General features: G+C 33.6%; 2 protein-coding genes across 4 annotated transcripts in view; one reads left to right on the forward strand and one right to left on the reverse strand.

Moving 5' to 3' along the window:
• Positions 1-3,392, forward strand: LOC108563397. Its single transcript, XM_017922058.1, has 9 exons — positions 1-52; positions 1,015-1,193; positions 1,252-1,569; positions 1,627-1,748; positions 1,801-1,971; positions 2,027-2,253; positions 2,571-2,782; positions 2,843-3,117; positions 3,167-3,392. The coding sequence occupies exons 1-9, from the start codon at positions 1-3 to the stop codon at positions 3,378-3,380; spliced, it is 1,770 nt and encodes a 589-aa protein (XP_017777547.1). The 3' UTR covers positions 3,381-3,392.
• Positions 3,393-5,833: 2,441 nt separating this feature from the next.
• Positions 5,834-19,599, reverse strand: part of LOC108563405 (supervillin) — a 52,892-nt gene continuing 39,126 nt past the window's right edge. For all 3 annotated transcript variants that reach the window (XM_017922065.1, XM_017922067.1, XM_017922066.1), the window contains 7 exons: positions 11,992-12,262; positions 9,285-9,504; positions 9,112-9,222; positions 8,728-9,054; positions 6,744-8,663; positions 6,393-6,685; positions 5,834-6,326 (listed from right to left, as the gene is read on the reverse strand). In XM_017922065.1, coding sequence (XP_017777554.1) covers positions 6,084-6,326; positions 6,393-6,685; positions 6,744-8,663; positions 8,728-9,054; positions 9,112-9,222; positions 9,285-9,504; positions 11,992-12,262 — 3,385 coding nt within the window. In that variant the 3' untranslated portion in view covers positions 5,834-6,083. The remainder of the gene's footprint in view (positions 6,327-6,392; positions 6,686-6,743; positions 8,664-8,727; positions 9,055-9,111; positions 9,223-9,284; positions 9,505-11,991; positions 12,263-19,599) is intronic.

A 19,599-nucleotide genomic window follows, 5' to 3' on the forward strand; every position in this document is an offset into this window, starting at 1 on the left:
ATGGAATTGAAAAACGTGGAATTGATTGAATTGATAACGTGTAATAGGAAAGGTAACGTTTCAATATATTTAATTAAATTGAAAAATGTAGAATTAATTTTCTGTAATAGAAAATGAGATCTTTTGATATAATTCTCTATTTAAAATATTTTATTTTTAATTATAAATATTTAGAAATATATCGTTTTACAACAAATATACTTTATCTGTCTCGACTAGTTGTGATATATTGAAACTGGAATGGAATGAACATATGGTTTAGTGTTTCCAAACATTTTATTTTAATCTATCGAGGAAAAGATGAAATTATGATGTAACATTCTTGCGTAGTTTTACCGTAACGGATCGACAGATTCCATGTATTTAAGAAATTCCGTTTGATATGCAAACTTGTTCGTGTTTTTCTTGTATATTAAGCAAGATTACTTATTTTATTTCTTAAAGAGATGAATAAATAATAATATTATTTGTACATTATATAAAACATATGGTATATACAATATTTGCAGCTCCAAAGAGAATTCAAAGTACAAATTAATATAAACTCAAAATATTTCAGATACACAATATTCCTATTATTTTAAAGGTAAGATTTGTGAAATAATTATTACGTAGATAGATCAGAACTATATTTATAGTGCGTTTTTATACTATCAATTACCGTAAAGCGAGAATTACAATATAATTAACTAAATAATTAGTGAAATTGATGTCTACCTAAATCATAAGACATTAAACTCTATATTAACTAATACTCATACATTTTGGGTAACCCCAATCTTCATTTCATTATTTTGACTAGTAAATTATCAATTAGTAAAATTATGTTACAAACACATTATACAAATAATACGTATGTGTAATATTAGTTATGTATGTCATAAAAATACGTTTTATTAATAATACCAAGAGGTTTTTAGTGAGTTTAGTATGTAAAATTATTACAATATCTAAAATGTAGGTCTTTAATGTGCTATAGAATATAAGTTAATTACATAAGGTTCTCATTTTTAGATTCTATACTATTACAGAATTATCTGAGTGAACATTTTATACGAAGCGCCATCATCGAAGTGGATTATTTTATAGTTAATTATAAAGGTATCATTGAAAATGCTAGTGCTATTTATTACAATAGATACGGCTACGTCTTGGATCTACACTGTCCAAATTCCAAAACATTTGTAACCTTAGTAAGTAATCACAACTAATGTATTATTATGTATTATTCATAATTATTATTGCACTTAGGATGCCGATTTGACAAAGTGGAACTCTAGATTCGGAGACACGTACAATTGGTTGCTTTTGGATGTGGAAAATAGCATTGTAATCGAGGATTATTTTAACGAGGCGAAACTCAGGTTGGACTCGGAAGTGTTTGTGGCTAGGCAAGAAGGGAACAGTTACAAACTCCGAGAAGTTTATAATCCAGGCGGAGTCGGTGCAAAGATAGTTTCAAGGGATTCGATGATTTTTAGTAAAGGTAGTTTTCGTTTCGTGATCGAGAACAACTTCTATTTGGCGCGGAAAAATCTCTCCGGTTTAGTTATTAAAACTACAACTGTGGTGAGTGTACATTTTATAAGGTTATTGATTATTTTTGTAAATGTTTTTGTGTTATAGATTACTAAAAATATTAGTGGAACAGCTGAAGAATATTTAGTTAACAGGAAAAATATTGACGATGCTGTGAACAAACTGAACTTCGCTCTTTTTCTGCACTTAGTCGATGTGCATGAATTCAAGTGTGGTATTGATCAATTTAACTTTTCGATGGTAATTGATGTCTTTTTGTAGGTATACATTAATGACAACGTACACGTGGTATGGGCCAACACCGAGCGGAATTGATGGAGGATTGACGAAGCATCTGTATTATCGTGAAGCGGATGTTTCGGCAACTTCCGGTATCATGACGAGAGATCGAGTCACCGCCATAGATTACCTAATATCCACCTATTATTTTGGGTTTGCATTATATAAAATTGTGAAATAATCTTTAATATTTGTTATTGTGTTTTAGTACATGCTTTATCTTCAGAAACCCGAGCGCCGTTGGTAAAATTCGCAACCAGTTTTTCGATCCTTTCGCCGCGAAGACTTGGTGCATCTGCTTACTGTTTCTGATTATACTCACCGTATTTATAAAAGCTACCTTTTATATACATGGAAAACTAACTAGAACGCAAAGCGAGAGAGGTTCTTGGTCCAGCTCCACCTTGAATACTTTAGCTGCATTCTGTCAGCAAGGTTTGTTTGATCTTCAAACTTTGTCTACCGGAATCTATAAAATCATCAGAAACAAAAAATGTCAAGAAAATCATTACACATATCTTTACGTGTTGCTTCTTGAAAAATTTAACTCTGTAAATATAATTTCAATACTCTCATCTAGACAATTTATTTAACGAAATTAAGCAACAAAAATTACATTTTATTGGCAAACTTATATACAAACTTGAATGATATGTTTAACATTCTCTCTAAAATTCAGGCCAACTAGTTGAGTTCAGTAGTTTCATGAAAACCAATTTATTGAAGATACTGAAAGCTTGTTATTTTTGAAGATATTGAAACGGACGAGGATAATCTGACTGGACGAATTCTGATCCTGTCGTTGATGGTGCTGTCCCTGCTTCTGTACAATTACTATACATCAAGCATCGTATCCGATCTGATCAATTCCCGCACGGCGGCTTTTTCGACGGTCGGCGAATTGGTGCATAGCAATTTAGATCTAGGAATGGAGGATATAGCTTACACCGAGAGATTATTCAAAGTGAATTGGAGCGGTGGGGCTTAATTAAGGTCATAATTTGCAGTTTCGTTCCTTTTGCAGACGACCATCGATCCGGACATAATCTATTTACGGGACAAGAAGATTCTGGCGCGCGGCAAAAAGCCAAACTATTTTAATCCGACGGAAGGCATAGCCAGAGTTAAATCTGGAGGCTTTGCGTATCACGTGGAGCCGGCGACCGGATATCCGCTGATCGCTAAAACCTTCGACAGTTCGCAGATCTGCGACCTGTGCGAGATCTACGTGTTCAAGCCTACTCTGATATACGTGCTGGCGCAGAAGAATTCACAGTACAATAGGCTCTTTTCCATCAGGTGTGCAGTTTTATTTTCATTTTGGTATGTATAACAATGCGATCTTCAGTTACAGGAAATTGATGGAGAGAGGTTTAATGCGTAGGGAGACTTTGATCTGGCAAGCGCAAAAGCCCGAGTGCCTTTCCAGCGCGAACGTATTGCAAATCGAATTGGAACAAGTTGCTCCCGCATTCTTTGTTCTGTCGTTTGGCATCATTGCTTCTCTTCTCATATTAGCATTTGAATGTCGAATCAAACTCAAATCAACTAAAAAAATATAAAAAGCTTCTACATCAGGGTTTCCTAAACTTTTTCGGTTTGCAGCGTACTTAATATATCAGAACTTTTCCGCGGCGCCCCATGCCAAACATTGGTTAATCTCAGGGCGAACTTCAAGTTAATATATCAAAATTTTAGCTTTTCACGGCATTCTTATAGTACAGGGAACTCCTGTTCTACATTATAAAAAGGAAACATGAGCCAATAGAACATTATTAAGGCGCATTTGTTAAATTAACGTCCGAAAAATACGCTTGTTAAAAAAAACTAAGTAATATTACATACTATTTTTATGTCACTGTTTTCAATTAGGAATACATCTTTATAGTTTTTGATTACTAATAAAATGTATGCGGTAGATCTTTTTTTATAGAGAGGAAACCTTACATAGGGAGTCGTCGTACTGTGGGATTTTTTCTCCCCTTCTTCGCCAGGATCTGTATCGCTATACTACTCTGCGATGCTGATTGTCTTTGCCTCTCTGGCACTTCCCCTACAACATGTTAATACTGGCCTCCACTGCCACTATCCTCTGCAGCCACTGTTCGTCTTTTTATTTGCATAGTAGCACCTCTGATATGTACGCCGCTACAATATCCCTGCTCTCCGCACTCTTCAGCATTTCACTGACAACATTTTCTGGCTCTAACAGAACTTCCAATTCTGCCTCCTCCTTGTACTTCCTTCCAACCCATCTGCAGCACCCAAATAGCGTGTGCTCAGGACTATCGTCCTCATCACAGTACCAGCACCTTTCGTCCTTCTTCGCGATAAAGTGCAGGTACTTGCCAAAGCATCCATGGCCAGACAGCACCTGGCTCAGGTGAAATGTTGTTTCACCGTGCTTTCTGCTTAACCAAGGCTCTATTTGAAGAACAAGAAGCTCTATTGCAGGTGTGCCACACACCTGCTATCACCTGCACTGCGTCTCGTGAAATTGTCCTATACGCGCTGCATATCCTGCGGTAGATCTAGAATAATATGCTGGTTAGTAATTTAACTCATAACTATGTTTATTTTGAGATAATTGTTTAAAATAAGCTTTGCTACTTTATATTAAGTATAATAATTATTTACTATACTTATATTTCAAACTTTTAGGAAAATAAAAAAACTATGATGAGCTTTGTACTTGTTATCATTAACTATTCAAAATCAATATTAACTAGGTAATCATTATCGTAATTACATTATTGTTTTATTATATTCATGAAATAAACAATAACAAATAGAGTTTATATTATTATTAATTCAGGAATAATTAAATTAGTTTCAAATAGACACAAATATTATTTTAATCATTTGAATCAACATTTTCATTATAAATTAATAAAAATTGATAAAATATTCCTATAAACCATGAATTGTATTTTATAATTTTAATTAATAAATATTTCGAGATATATATATGCTAATGAAGGTTTAACACTATATAATAGAATCCCTTTAATAGAATATGTATGTATTAGCCTAAATCCAATCAATCACTGTTATAGTTATATCCCCTTGCAACTTGACAGTTTATTTATGATGTAATATCTCTATTATCCGGCCAATTTCAGAGGATATCCTGTTATTATCCTACTTGATTATAGAGTATAGGATTAGATACTTATGTATTAATTTTGGGTGAGGTTTAATGGACAGTTGATTATAGTTTCATGGGCGTTTATTGAGTTATATGTGATAGTCAAAAAAACATAGTATTAAAAAAATAATAAATGTTAAAAAGAGACATATAACAATTTTCGCAATCAGTTAAGAGTTTATACAAAATATTTATTTTATTTTTAAAAGTTAAGTACAAAACACAAACGAAATAAGTAAGGTTCAATGATATATAGCTTCAATATATTTTTTGTATGTAGATTTTCTAACGTGAAGGGTGACACGTATGAGAGGGTTGATCATAATTCGCGTAAATGTGTATGTAGTATCATCATTATGAATTATACAATCGAAACGTGTTTCTCATTTAGTACAAAAGCTATGACTAAAATGAAAAGTTAAAAGGTTCGTCTATACAAAATATTGTCGATATGACAAAACATCACACATCATGTAATATATTATTATTATTAATATTCTTATCCTTCGACAAGTTAATAAGGCATTATTTTAAATACAACATTAGTATTTTCCTTCATTTCTTTTATGTGGACAATAATTTTGTAGCAAAACAAAGAGAAAAAAAAAACGGATAATAATAATATAATCAAAACGAAACGAATCATAATTATTTGAGTGTATTTAAATATATTACAGTGCCACCAAGGATAACAATTATTTTTTTAAAAAAAGGACTAGAGAAAAGAACCGAAGTGAATTCAATTCCTATGATTTGCAAGGCACCAATATATACAATTACACAAATAAAATAATCACAGATTAATTAAAAAATAATAATAATTGAGAGGAAAATTAACATTTTTTTTATATATATATAAATTTCCATTAAGTACTTAAATATTATTTAGAACTTTCCGCTTAGGTTATTATGAGATATCGAGATACACAAATAAATTAACAACAAAATAATAATATTAATCATAATAGTAATAAACAATTTCATCAGTCCTATACGTATAAAAGAGTCAGGGCCATGAATCCCGCTTCAATTTCACCGATTTCAGCGACTCCAGACAATTCATTAAAAACCTTTCCAATTTGCTAGCAAATAACAGAAACATCGGGTCAAACTTAGGTCAGAACAGCCCCTTCTCCTTCTTCAAAGAATTCTGCTTCCAGATCGGCAGTTTTTGGAACTCTTCCTTCGACATTGAAAGCAACTTGTCGAAGTCCTCCAATGAAAGGTAGTTTTCCAGATGAGTGGGATTCACGCCATCCGGGAGCGGCCGCTGCAGCAGTTCGCTCAATGGATACGTGGTCCTTGTCAGCAACGTCAATTCTTTTTCGATTAACACTTTGTCTCCGGCTTTCTTTCCCTCCTGCAAAATAAAAATTACAGATTAATAATGCTATGGAATGAAGCATGATTTGTACGTGTACTATACCTTTATATTTAATCCAGCAATATCATCCCTATCACACCAAATAGGGAATAGATTGGTAAAGGAGAGTGGTTCGAGTCCGGCCCAAACCAGGAAAGCGGGCGCCGTTTTGGCTTCGAAGTTGGGATGCCTTAGAGCCCAATAGTCAATAGCTGTTTGCATGGCAGCCTTCCTCTCCGCCTGCCATCGGATTGCTCCAGATCCAGTTTGTTCGCTTAGCTCTAAGTCGGTATCCCTCTCGGGCCACCAACCTTGCCACAGCCACAACTCATGTCCGTTGTCCAACAAATACAACGCTACAATACAAAATAAAATTGATAAACCATTTTATAACAGTTTACAAATAATACTTACCAGGCTGATTAGCTGAATACAATTCGGATTGCAAAAAAGGATAGGGCGTAACGAAATCCTTGCTTCGATGCTGGCACAGAGTTTCGGTGACCTCAAATTTACCGTGAATACTATTGAACTTGAACAGTTTCATGGTTTCCTCGTATTTCTCGTTACTTTCCAGCAGACTTTCATACAAGTGTCTCTTCTCTCCGAGACATTCCAAAAACGATTCATCTTCCTGTCCTTCCTCGTACACCTTCAACTCAACTTCATCTTCCAAACCAAACTCCTCTGGTTTCTCGCTTAAAATAAATTCTTGCATCGTATTTGTTACTTTCTTTGTTTGATCGGAGGCTTTGCATCCTTTCCATACGACTACAGTATTCTTATTGACATAAACAAAGGTAGTTCTGCTCCTCAGACTGCGCATACTACACGGAACCTCGACTAAACTGCTTTCGCTCTCGACTTCTCCGCGACAGATGTAAAGTCTCTCGTCATTAATGTCCTGATCACGTTTTCCGCTATGCACAAACATTTTACCATCAAATAATTGCAAGAATACAGGAGGTTCCAATCCTTGTAATACTCTGCATTGTTTCGCATTTTCCACTTTATCTAATTCAATGGTTAGTAAAGCTGCAACGCCTTGTTCGTTCATGGAGGAATTCTTTCCGAGCCAATAAAAGTAGATGCAGCGATCTCTGCCCACTTGAGCATGTTTGGATGGTTTACCACTTAGTTCCCTTCCAGTCACGGTCACCCTAAACTTCCAACGTATTATATAACTGTCACCATCGTAAAAGTGCCCTTTGGATTCTTCCGGCAACTCCTCCCACGTATTTTCTAAAATTCTCATATTTGTCACGGACAGTGTCTTGATCTCCGAGTGGATGTTCGTCTCTTCGTTAAAATAGTTCCGACCCCGTCCCAAAAGACTACCCTCAGTCTCAAAGTTCGGTTCGACATACTCACAGATCAATTCATTCGCGTTGCACGGTTTTATGTCAATAGTGGCCTCACTGTTGTTCTTCTCGTTTCCGCTGTCCTTGACGCGAATCACGCGACTGTAGTCGGGCCAATCCAAGAATTTCTCCCTAAATAATATAGTCTCTCTGTGCTGCGAAATTTTGGCAAAGATGGCCCAATCCGGCCTAGCGTCAGCTTTCAAAGATTGATCAACTTTAGCTCTCGCTCCCAATACGTTAGCAATATTCAGAGGACAGAGTTCACAATCCGAGTAATTATATCCACTATCCCACAATTGCTTTGCTAAGTTAAGAGCGGTTTTCTTCACATCAGGATTAGCGGTCTTGCCGCTCCAGACGTACATCTCGCTACCAAAGTCAAATACCAAAACACGCGACGGTTGGAGCATCTCGATCTTCGGGATTTTACCCCAGTATTCCTCGAGCGGCACCAACTCATCGTTTTCAACATAATAAATCATATTGGTATCAATCATTCTGGTTTCATAAACTTCGTCCTCGTCCGGATGCCCTGCTTCGACGATTTTCTTTTCGTCCGCATTGAGCAGCTTCCAGAACTTGTCCGAATCCTTCGATGATCCATAGGATTTCTCTCCTAAAACAATCGCTTTCTCCACTTTGCAACCCATGTCGCGAGTGCTCTGAATGTGATTGATAATATCGGCGGCGCGTGATTGTTCTATAACGTTCGAATAGCTTCCGATGTAATTGAAGAGAGCATCCGGAGTAATTAAGATGTAATTATCACCTTGATTGATGCTCGTTGCTACCGGTTCTACAAGTCTCGTCTGAACGTGTCTCCGTCCTTTGATTTGCAGCAGCATCATGTTGTTGAACGGCAAATACGAAATGTGATTGTTCGAACCTTTCTTCAAAGAAACTGCCGCAAAATCTTCTTTGCTTGCTAATCCGGCTAAAGCTTCCATGGCCAAATTAGAATTTCTTGCCACTAAATACACAGATTAACAATAATTAATTATTTTCTAAAAAAAAGAAACTGATGATTCACTTACATTTTTCAACGTTCAGTCTTTTCGATTCTCTCTCTGCGATTCCCGTTGCAACTTCAGTGTATTCGCTCTGGATGTCGGAACGCGCCGCGAGCACCTTCAAAGGATTCTTGGAGGCGCCTTTGACGCGCCTCTGAACTCGTACATTCTTCTTTTGGACCAAAAGCGTCTCTGTCTGTCGACTCACAGAGTCGAAATCGTCCAAAGACACTTCCACCCGTTCTTCGGTCCTCATTTCCTTCACGCTCTGGAAGAAACTCTGGAAGGTGTCGTCATCGGGCCTCGTCACTTTTACTTTCCTACCGGAAGATCTCAAAGAACTATCGGAACCTGTAACCAAATACGGTTTTAGTATTCCGTTTTCGGAATGCCAAGTGCATTAATTACCGGAAGAATCGTTTTCCGCGTTATTCGGCACGGAAATACTTCGTCTGAACGTACCGCCGTTATCGATTTCCGGAGAAACCGGGGTAGAGATGGTCTCCTTCGTATCATCCCCTGAAACATCATTTTGAAAATTAATAAAACAAATTCAAATTGTAATTATAAAATGTAATTACCATCTTTGCCTTTGAAACGTTTAGCTTTGGGCATCCTCCTGACCTTATCGGCTATGGAGATGTTAATTGAGATGTTGGGCACGTCTTTGATCTGCTGCATCCTTCCGGTAACCGAATAGTTCGTAGCATCTGACTTCTCGACACGAGACTTCCATTGCTTGGAAGACGCGTCCAGCTCATCCTTCTTGGCCTTGAGATTGGAGAAATCGGATAATTCGTCCTGTCGTCCCAAACACATTAAGTATTTAATTACAAATATTAAGAAAAAGGCCACGGCCGCGGTTAGCGCAAACATCCACATTTTCGCGAAAGTTAAATGAGTAAATATTCTTAGCGATCAATCCAAATGAGCACACATCAAGGCTGCACACTTGATAATCGACTGAAAATGGTTTTGCGGTGAGCAACCGCGCTTTGCTTACGGAACTAAAATAAAAAGTTAAGTCTATAAACGCGTATGCGTACTAAGCAAAAATTGGCACCTTTTTCGCTTCGCGATTACGTCACATTCGTCGTACACTAAAACATTCATGTATTTGCACCTGCATTAATTGTTAATAAGATTAAACCATATATTGTGTATCTTCCCTTTATCGCTGACAACGTTCTAATCTTTATTATTTTAAAGCAAAAACAGTAACCCAAATTACTTCACGGGCCACGAAGTCCGTTTCGTGTAAATGCATATGTATTTGTGTTACACGCGCACAAAAGAAAATCATGTATCATTCATGAAAAGCAAGTCATTAACGCAAAATTAATAATTTTATAAGCAGCAATTAACTTGGCCGACTGCACTAAAGAAACCTCACTTCAATATAAATTGATAGCAACTGACTTATTTATTTATATTTTTGCGTGAAAGAATTGTTCAAAATAAATTATTTTAAGTTTTTTTCAGATTTGACTAGATTCAAGTATATTAAAAAGTAAAAATAATAATGCTTACACCTTCATTTTGATCTGTTGATGATCTAGCCAGACTGCAAACTCTATACACAATGTTTTGTTTTTGCGCGAGATAAGTATATCTATTTCTTATCTTAGTATTTTATGATTGTATGCATCAAAGACGTTCACTCCCATTAAAAAGATTACTACATTTGATATTTCTGTTTTCAATTTACTCAAAATGACTTAAACATGCAAAATTATCATTGATTATATATTACAGTATGGATATTAGCCCTTTATAACATTGTTTTATTTGTTTGTATGTGATTGTTATATTTTATTATCAAATATAAAGAAAATTAACAATAATCGTATTCTAATTCCACATTTTCTCTTTAAGATTTCTTATTACAAAACATTACAATTATTTTCCTTTTTTTTCTAATTTTGAAGGCATTGAATAATTCAATGCAACAACTCTAACAAATGAAAAACGCTGCAGTATTAAACAAGATAACATATATAGACATTAAATTTTGTTTTTAATTTTCATCAAATAAATTGGATTTATAAGATGAATTGGATTTTATATGATGAAAAATGTACGCAAGTAATGAGAATTATTTCATTAATCTGGGATTCCTCTTTGTATGTATTACACAACATTAACAGAAATTGCGAGAACTCAAATATAGAAATAAAAAATATTGATTAATAGCTCAATTTCAACATTTAATGTATTTTCATGTAATTCAATAACAATAAAGAAACATTCATTTTTTTCTTATTTATTTATGAAATTCATTGATTCGTTTCGACCAAAGTATTTAAGACTTTGGTCTTAAATGAATATTCAATTAATTTTAAGTAACATTAAATTAATATTGTCAATGAAATAATAGCTATTATTATATTTTTGAACTAATTTTATAATCCTATTATTTATAGATAAAGATTAATAATCAAAGCGTTACTGTCTATATATACTCTATATATAGACATTAAACTCAATCTGAATTGAGCAAGACCCAAATCTAATCATAATGAATAGTATAGGCAACTTATTTAACGTTTACATAGATGTTACATACATTGCCTATATATATAATACAAACTCGGTAGACTATTTTTATCTTTTAAAAACGTTCTCCAATTTAATCTGTGCGACGATAAAATTAACTGAGCAAAAATAAAAAAAACAATTAAAATTAATTATACTTAATTAAAAAAATAATAATGTAACAATAATATTTAATTTAATAAAAATAAATGCGTAACTTAAATTATTTACATGTTCAATTATCAACAACATGCTAATTTAATTCTAAGATGTATAAAAGAGTTTGTCGCATTAAAACATAACTAAAGAAAACATGCAGTAATAAGAAAATTGAAATTTACTTAATTAGTTTTGAAAAATATTTTTATATCTGGTACTAAATAATAAACATTATAATTTCTTGATACTCTTAAGCATCTTAATTAACTATATTTGTTGAACTATTTATCCAAATTATGACCAATAAAAATGTATAAATATATTTGATTTTTTCATTACTTTTAAAAGTTACACATTGTTTGGATCTATTACTTTATCACCTACGTTCTAAATAAAATGTCAAACAGTGTATTTTAGTTGTATTAGATTCGTGCTAGTGCATTGTTGTGTAACTGAAAGTTATGGTCGGAAATCCGAAGCGATAAGGTTACAACGATAGTTTGTAATTGTCGATAACCTGCATAGTCTACGACCAATATACTATTCATCCGACACAGAACGTCGCGCAGCTCTAACTTTAATTTTAATACTTACATTGTACAAATTCCTAGAGTTGAGCAGGTTGATCTCCTGATTCGAATTGTTCAAAGTCGGTATGCGCCGCTTCCAGTCGTTGTCTCCACTCTGCTTGAGCTGCTCCTGGATCTTCTCAATACGGCGCATCGCGTCCGTCGTCTTCGACTTGCGGATTCCTCCTGCTGCCACCGCTGCTGCCGCCTCCGCTGCCAACTGCCGTTGCTGCTCTGCAGCTACGCCTGCTTGACTCTTGCTCTTCTGGATGACACAACCATTGCTATTTGTCGATCTGTAACGCAAAATAGTATACATTGATTAATTTATATCTAGAAAATAAGTTCAACGTCAAGTAAATCCTTTGGATAATACGTATAAACATGATCAAAACATTTAAGATAAGGTTTAATTATAATTAGTGTAAAGTTAATATTATCAACAAATAGTTAATTATTTAAAATAATTAATAATCTACGAATCAAGTTTAATTAACACGAATAAAGTTTTGCAAATGACAAAAATGAATATTTAAATTGAAAGATTCTACTATAAATCATTAACTGTAGAAAGCTATTTAGTAAAATCTTATTTATCTCGTATTCATAACCACTCCTTGAGTGCTTTAAAACGCACCCGACAAACTGCAAATATTTTTTAATGTGAAATTACATAATTGCGGCAATTAAAAAATCGCTTCGAGTCGTCGTTGAAAACCTTGAAGTCGGAGATTTCAATACTAAATCTGGATTTGTCAATAACGAACATCCATTTTAAGAACTTCGGAACTGCAATGTACACAATTCTGAACTTCACCACCAAATTTGGATAAAAATAAAAAATAATGCAAGAATCACAAAAAAAATAAATAAATGAAACAAATAAATAAAAGTAGGTCAATGAATCATCATTCGGTTTTAATAGTTATTCGATAGTCAGAAGAAAATTCAAAACACCTTGAAGTGTTGTAAACGCGCGAAAGAAGCAAACCACCTGACCCTGGACTTTATTTCAGTCAAAACAATCATCATATGTTTATAAAAAATAATGCATATAACAAAAAAAAAATATTGGAACGTAATGATTGAAACTACGTGTTGTCCTAGATTGTTATCGCGCGATTATGGTTTCGCACTTCAAAGAAGTAAGAGTAATTGTTTTGCATAGTAGACAAAACAAATTGTACTAAAAGGCATGATAATCATGCGTTATCTGTAATCCCCGTATTATTGTCTGTGATCAGTTATGAATGATTATAATATTTCGATTCGTATAAAAAGGTATTCAGGATGGAAACTCATCAACAGTTTCAGCTGAATAATAAGTGTACAATCATGAAGTATTTCATCGTCTTAGCTACTCTTGCAACTCTTGCACAGGTGACATTATTAGTTTTATTTGATATCCAAACAATCTTCTCATATTATACAATCTAAATAAATACCGTATTTCGACCTTCATTAATATTTATCAGTTTTTTTAAGAACATTTAAAATTAATCTTCTTTTCTTTCACAATCTAAAATTCCTATACAGAACTGAATAGAAATGTAGAGAATGGGTTTTAATCATCTTGAATTTAAGTTAATTATGTTTAATCATCATGAGCAGAGATATTTCAAACTAAGTTTATCTTTCTATGAAAGATCTTCAAGATTGAATTTTAATTATAGCAACTGACAAGTATTTAATGTTTTCTTTTTCTTCGAAGGGTAAAATAAATTGGTCCGAAGTAAAGGGAATCCGCCCGGTCGTGGTTCCTCCTCCAACCAGATTCTTTCCACGTGCACCAGAAGACAGAAATAGAGTGGTGGGCGGCACGGAGGTGCAAAAGAACTCGATTCCCTACCAGGTAAATGAGCTTCCGTTATTTCCCCGTTCGGAAAACCGAAAAAAGAAAGTGTAAAAATAACCGAAAAACCCAAACGCATTAAAATCCATTTCAAAATGCGCTTTCGTCTGCAGTTGGCAGATGGCAAGTTCATTACTCTTGAAAACTTTATCATTCGGTCTCTATTAACGTCGTAAATATTTAGAAATCCGAGAATTTCGCAGGCGGACGATAAAACATCACTGATTCCAAAGCAAACACATTTCCACATTGCACCAGAACCTAAACAATCAATTCCTTTCGGTTTTCTATATATTTAAACCGAATTCCTCGTTGTCTTCATTTGATTTGCAACAAACGTGGTTATTCATGCCATATTCATTGTTTAATACATATCTTTTTTGGTCTTGTGATAAGGTGGAACAACGTGTGAGTCGTGACTGTTCCGTAATTTATTCGCTGTGCTTGGTGTACGGCCTCAATATACATATATATATTCTACTTGAATGTGTGTTTGCATTAAAGGCATTTTTTTTACTATTTGGTTTAATGAAATTCACTGGAAACTTGTCATTAAATACCACCTTAGTAAATATAGAAAAAAAAGGACCTCCTCCGCGCAGCAGGACTAATTTAAATAATTTCGCAATCACTGATAATGAAATTAGATTACGGAGAGTAAAAGTAGTTTACGGAATCGATACAACCTATTTTTCATTGAACCGTTAACTATAATTAAATGAATGATAAATTAACTTTTAATAATTTTATAATTAATTAATTTTCACAATTCATTTCATGGCACAAACTTATGAAGTTAAGACAACTAATTTTAATGATATCATGATTATCAATAATTGTTGATGTTGTCTCAAATCATTGATAGTGTGAATGCACAAAATCTATTAGAAAATTTTAAATCAAGCGTCAAAAACCATTATTAATAAATATACATTTTTTTAATTAGCTACAATTTTCCATTTGATTATCATAAACCACATTTTAAAGTATCTTTTCACACCACCAGAAAATTAATTGAATTAATTACGCAATATGTTGCTGATAATGGAATTAGATTGCCGAGAGTAAAAGTAGTTTGCAGAATTGGGACATCCTATTTTTTTTTATTCACTTAACTGTAAACACCTCATCGAATGAAAGCGAAAATTGACGTCGTGTGAAAACAAATTCGAAACAACGGCGTAATTGTAAATTGTAATAGTATATAAGATAATGGCGGGAGCTTTGCATCGGAATGAAATTGAAATTTCCGCTCCGGTTTAAAAAAAAAATAACTGTAAAGCATCATCATCCGTCGAACAGAACAAAAACAAAACATAAAACGGTTTCCGCTACCTACGATCTCTCTGCTATTCCACGATTTGTTTAATTGCACTTTGGATTAATTGAAAGTACTCTCGATCCTTGGCTAATGATAAAATTAACCTGATTTCCATGTTATTCGTTATGTTTTCATTTGATGCAATAAAGATTGTATTCATATTAGTCAATTACAATTTACATTTGAAAACTGGTATCAGTTTTTATATGAATGATTCAGTAATTAATTAATCATATTTCTATCCGCTTCTATACTCGAGACTGTTTGTGTTTTTTTTTAATCTATATATTATGATAATAAAAAAAAAACGTCCGTTATTTTGATGGTACATACACACTATCAATTTAATGGAACATAAACGCCTGTCAGGAGTATTAACTGCTATGTATAAAGTGTACCATTAAAGCTGTCAATTTTAATGACATCTGAGTGGTACAACTGACACGTCTTCATTGTGCAAAGTGTGGATCAATCAAAATATACAATATCAAAATATCCGATATTACAAAAAAATAGTCAAAACCTTGATTAATTAAGAAGAAATTAATAATATCCAATTAAATTGAATTATTTCATAGTCTTTTAAATCATATTATATGTTTTTATTTCATCAATTATACTAAAAAATAATAATTATGGAAATGTTTCAATTATAGGTAGCGATTTTCATCCATGCTGTTGATGGAACATTCTTCTGTGGTGGAACTTTGATTTCGAGGAAATATGTCTTGACTGCAGCTCATTGTGCTATCATGTAAGTATGAATAAAATGGATAGTATTTCTTAATTAACGCCAAATAGAGCACAAGAGGTTACTGTGATCTTGGGAGCCCATAACATGCGAATCGAGGAGGAAACGCAAGTCAGAATCAACTCGACCAAGTTCAAGATTTTCGAAGACTACGACCAGTACGAGAAGATAGGAGATATTGCCTTGATCGAGCTTCCGGAAGCTGTCAAACTGACTCGTGAGTTTAAGTATAATACAACTAGTTTCTGATTAAGTTAGAATACGTTTTTAGCGGAAATTGGTCTGGTCCAGCTTCCAAGTTATTCAGAAGCCGCGCAGAATTACACTGGAGCAAACGCGACAGTCAGCGGATGGGGAAAAGACCACGATGAAGCACCTGGAACTGTAGACCTGCTGAGGAGTACCTGGTCCGACATCATCACCAACTACGATTGCAATCAATACTACTTCGGTATGATTCAGGACTCGCACGTCTGCTTAAGCGGAAAGGGTGGAAAGTCCGCTTGTAACGGTGACTCCGGTGGACCTCTCATGGTCAAGAACATACAGGTATGTTAGATTTCAGTTTACTTCCACCCCGATTCTTCGATCCGCACCGCTAATTATCATCGAAGACGGATATGCTAATTGCACTTAAGTACACATTTCCGCGTACCGTTCTAAAGCTAAACGCTTGTCGACCCGAGTCGCCTTCTTCTCCATCTTATGCACGTAATTGGCGAAGGTTTCATTCGCGATAATTCATTTCCCACACATACGTGCAAACGGGATCGCGGCGAGAAGGAAGAAAAATAAAGAAACGAACGGATGGAAATAAAAAAAAGCAAGAGAAGACGCGGTTCATTTCCACGCAAATGTTTGCCTTTCAGATTGGCATAGTCGCCTTCGGCATCAGCTTCGGCTGCGAAATCGAATGGCCAGGAGCCTACACCAGGACCTCATCTTATCTCCAGTGGATCGAAAAGAACTCAGATGTCATCATTGGAAAGTAACTCGATTGGATTCGTTGCAAACCACATATCCCGCTTTGGATTATTACTTAAGTTTATTAACATTTTGCTAAACCATTCACAGCCTTCTTAGAATCGTGCATTATATAACATCTTGCAATTTTACATTGTCAACAAAACAAATAAAAATAAATGATACTTTTTTACTTATACTACATATTTATAAACATTGTTTTTTTAATAGCTTTCCAAAAACCATACAAAGTAGTCAAGTAAATTAACATAATCAATGATCAAATATAAAATTTTGAAATTGAAAACGAATTGATAATATATGTAATTTCAATTGACAGAAGCTACAATTATAACTGTAATTTAAATAAATAAGTTATGAAGCAATATATTAATAATTATATTTTTTCTAATGAATATAACAGATATATGTAATTACTGAAAACTGTAAATAATACATTTTACAATTGCACGAGGAAAAAGCAAAACATTTTTGTAAAACGTTATTTTCTTTGATAAATTCAACTGATATGTAATTATTTGCTTTGAAATTATATAGTAAACTTCAAGGTCCATGTTTATTAAGTATGAAATAGGTTAGAATACTTAATGTGAATTACATTTACTATGTAATATAAATTTACTTAGTGTTCACTCCACTTGGAATTTAATAAAATGTTTCTTCCGTCCAAAATCATATACATAAACATTACCTAAAAAGTATAAATTCGATTCAATTACGCAAATTAATATTGTACGTGTTTGTATCAAAATGTATAAATAATCAATTAAATGTGAAACATTCAATTACATTATTAAAACCAAAAAGTATTTTGTAATTGAACTTGGGGAAAGAAAGTTATTTACAGAAACTTAATAATTATCGACATAATAAGAAGAAAAAATTATATAAATCAAATCAATTAATCAACTCTCTTACACGTTTATAAAAGTGTGAAAATCTATCAAAACTATAATGATTCAAGAAAAAATACAATATTGTATGCTAAAAACGCTATAATTCGAAATTAGGAAATACCAACCAAGTATTTCCACATTCGTAAGTAATATAGAGTTAATGATTATCCCGTAAGCATAAATTTGAACGAAATTTAAGCACCAGAATCCAATAAAACCGAAAGAAAAGCCGATTTCTCTTGTAATAAATGATCGGTGTCGAAACACTTGTTAACAATAAAAAAACAGATCATAGAGAATTCTACCGGACGAGAGGCACACAGAAACGGAAGGAATTGATATTTGTAAATAAAGATTTATTTATTCTTTCTTTTACTCTCGACCAGAAGTTTAGAAACTTCTGCGGCGGAACTAAAATTGAAGCAAACCAGATGAGGGCAACTGGTTTTTTTATTTATTCTTTACTATTATTATTTTCTTGGTTCCGTTCTCCGCTCGCTGTCGATTAATGTTCATGTGCAAAATTTTATTTATTTTAATGACTCACAAAAGTGAAAACCGGCCGTTTTACGTTTACGAGCCTACCTAATTACCGCACTTATATAACCGATTTTCTGATACGTCGCAAACAACAAAAACACGCGCACGTTCCTTTTTTTTCTTATATATATTCCACTTTACGTCTGCATTTCCGTTTCACGTTTGAATCCACTTGGATTTTTCACACTCCATCCGTTACGATGCATTCCTGAAGCCATACACTCCGATATACATTTATATAAGCTCATTAACATTTATGCATATATCATATTTGTTATTATACCATAGAAACGTTTAAAATAATTGCAACTTCAACTGTATCAAATTATGAAGATCAATTTTAAAATATTGATAACAAATTTACCAAATTTGATTTTTACTTAAGGCACATAATCTTAAAATTAAGTAATTTACATTGAATTTATTTTAATAATATTTGATGTCAAAAATTTTGTAAATTCGATAATTACTGAAGATATCTTAAAACTCAAATAAAGTTGACTGTAAAATTTGGAACTCATGCTTTAGTAATATTTATGCCCTTTTCTCGTATTATTATATATATTATTCTAAGTTTTCTATATCCTAAAGACAGACGGTTTTAACTTAAAATACTCTAACATGGAGTTGTATTGATTATTTGACGCCAATTATACTTGCAACACCAATGTTACCTTTACCATTAATTTATATACGAATGACGTATTCAGACAATTTTGGTCTAACGTTGCCATTAAATAAAATTTTATTACAGAACGTTCTTTTTAGTATGATAGCATGTTGAGCAAACATTCATCAAAAGGATACATTCTATTTTCATAGAACAAATGCAGCAGCATTTTTTGTTTTGTTTTTCACTTGAAATGTGTCACTATTTACAAAAAAAATAAACATTGCGCTCCACAGAACACAAATATTGAATTCGGGAATGGGATTATGCACCCTTGCGCTAATCTGCTGCACTATTTTTTGTGTGTTTGCATGAGGTCTGGGCCTTTCCAGACGGTGCACAACGTAGTTGCTTGCATCCATGCGACGATCGATAGCGAGTGCGGCGGCCCTTCCATATACCAAAACGAGCGTGAAGGGCATCACCACGGCTAGACACTGCGAATCCCTTTTCTTTTTTTCCCCCCGTTCATTCATTCGACTCTCTCGCACACTTTCTTTGTTGCGAAATCAAACAAGTTTAAGGGTCCGTCCGAAAAGTAACGGAAATATCTCTCAAGAAACAACCTTTCCACCTTCCAAAAGTGCTTAATAACTACCGTATATTTGAATAACTTCAT

Source organism: Nicrophorus vespilloides, unplaced genomic scaffold (genome assembly GCF_001412225.1).
Source record: "Nicrophorus vespilloides isolate i.1.1-1 unplaced genomic scaffold, Nicve_v1.0, whole genome shotgun sequence".
In the NCBI taxonomy this organism is placed as follows: Eukaryota; Metazoa; Arthropoda; class Insecta; order Coleoptera; family Silphidae; genus Nicrophorus; species Nicrophorus vespilloides.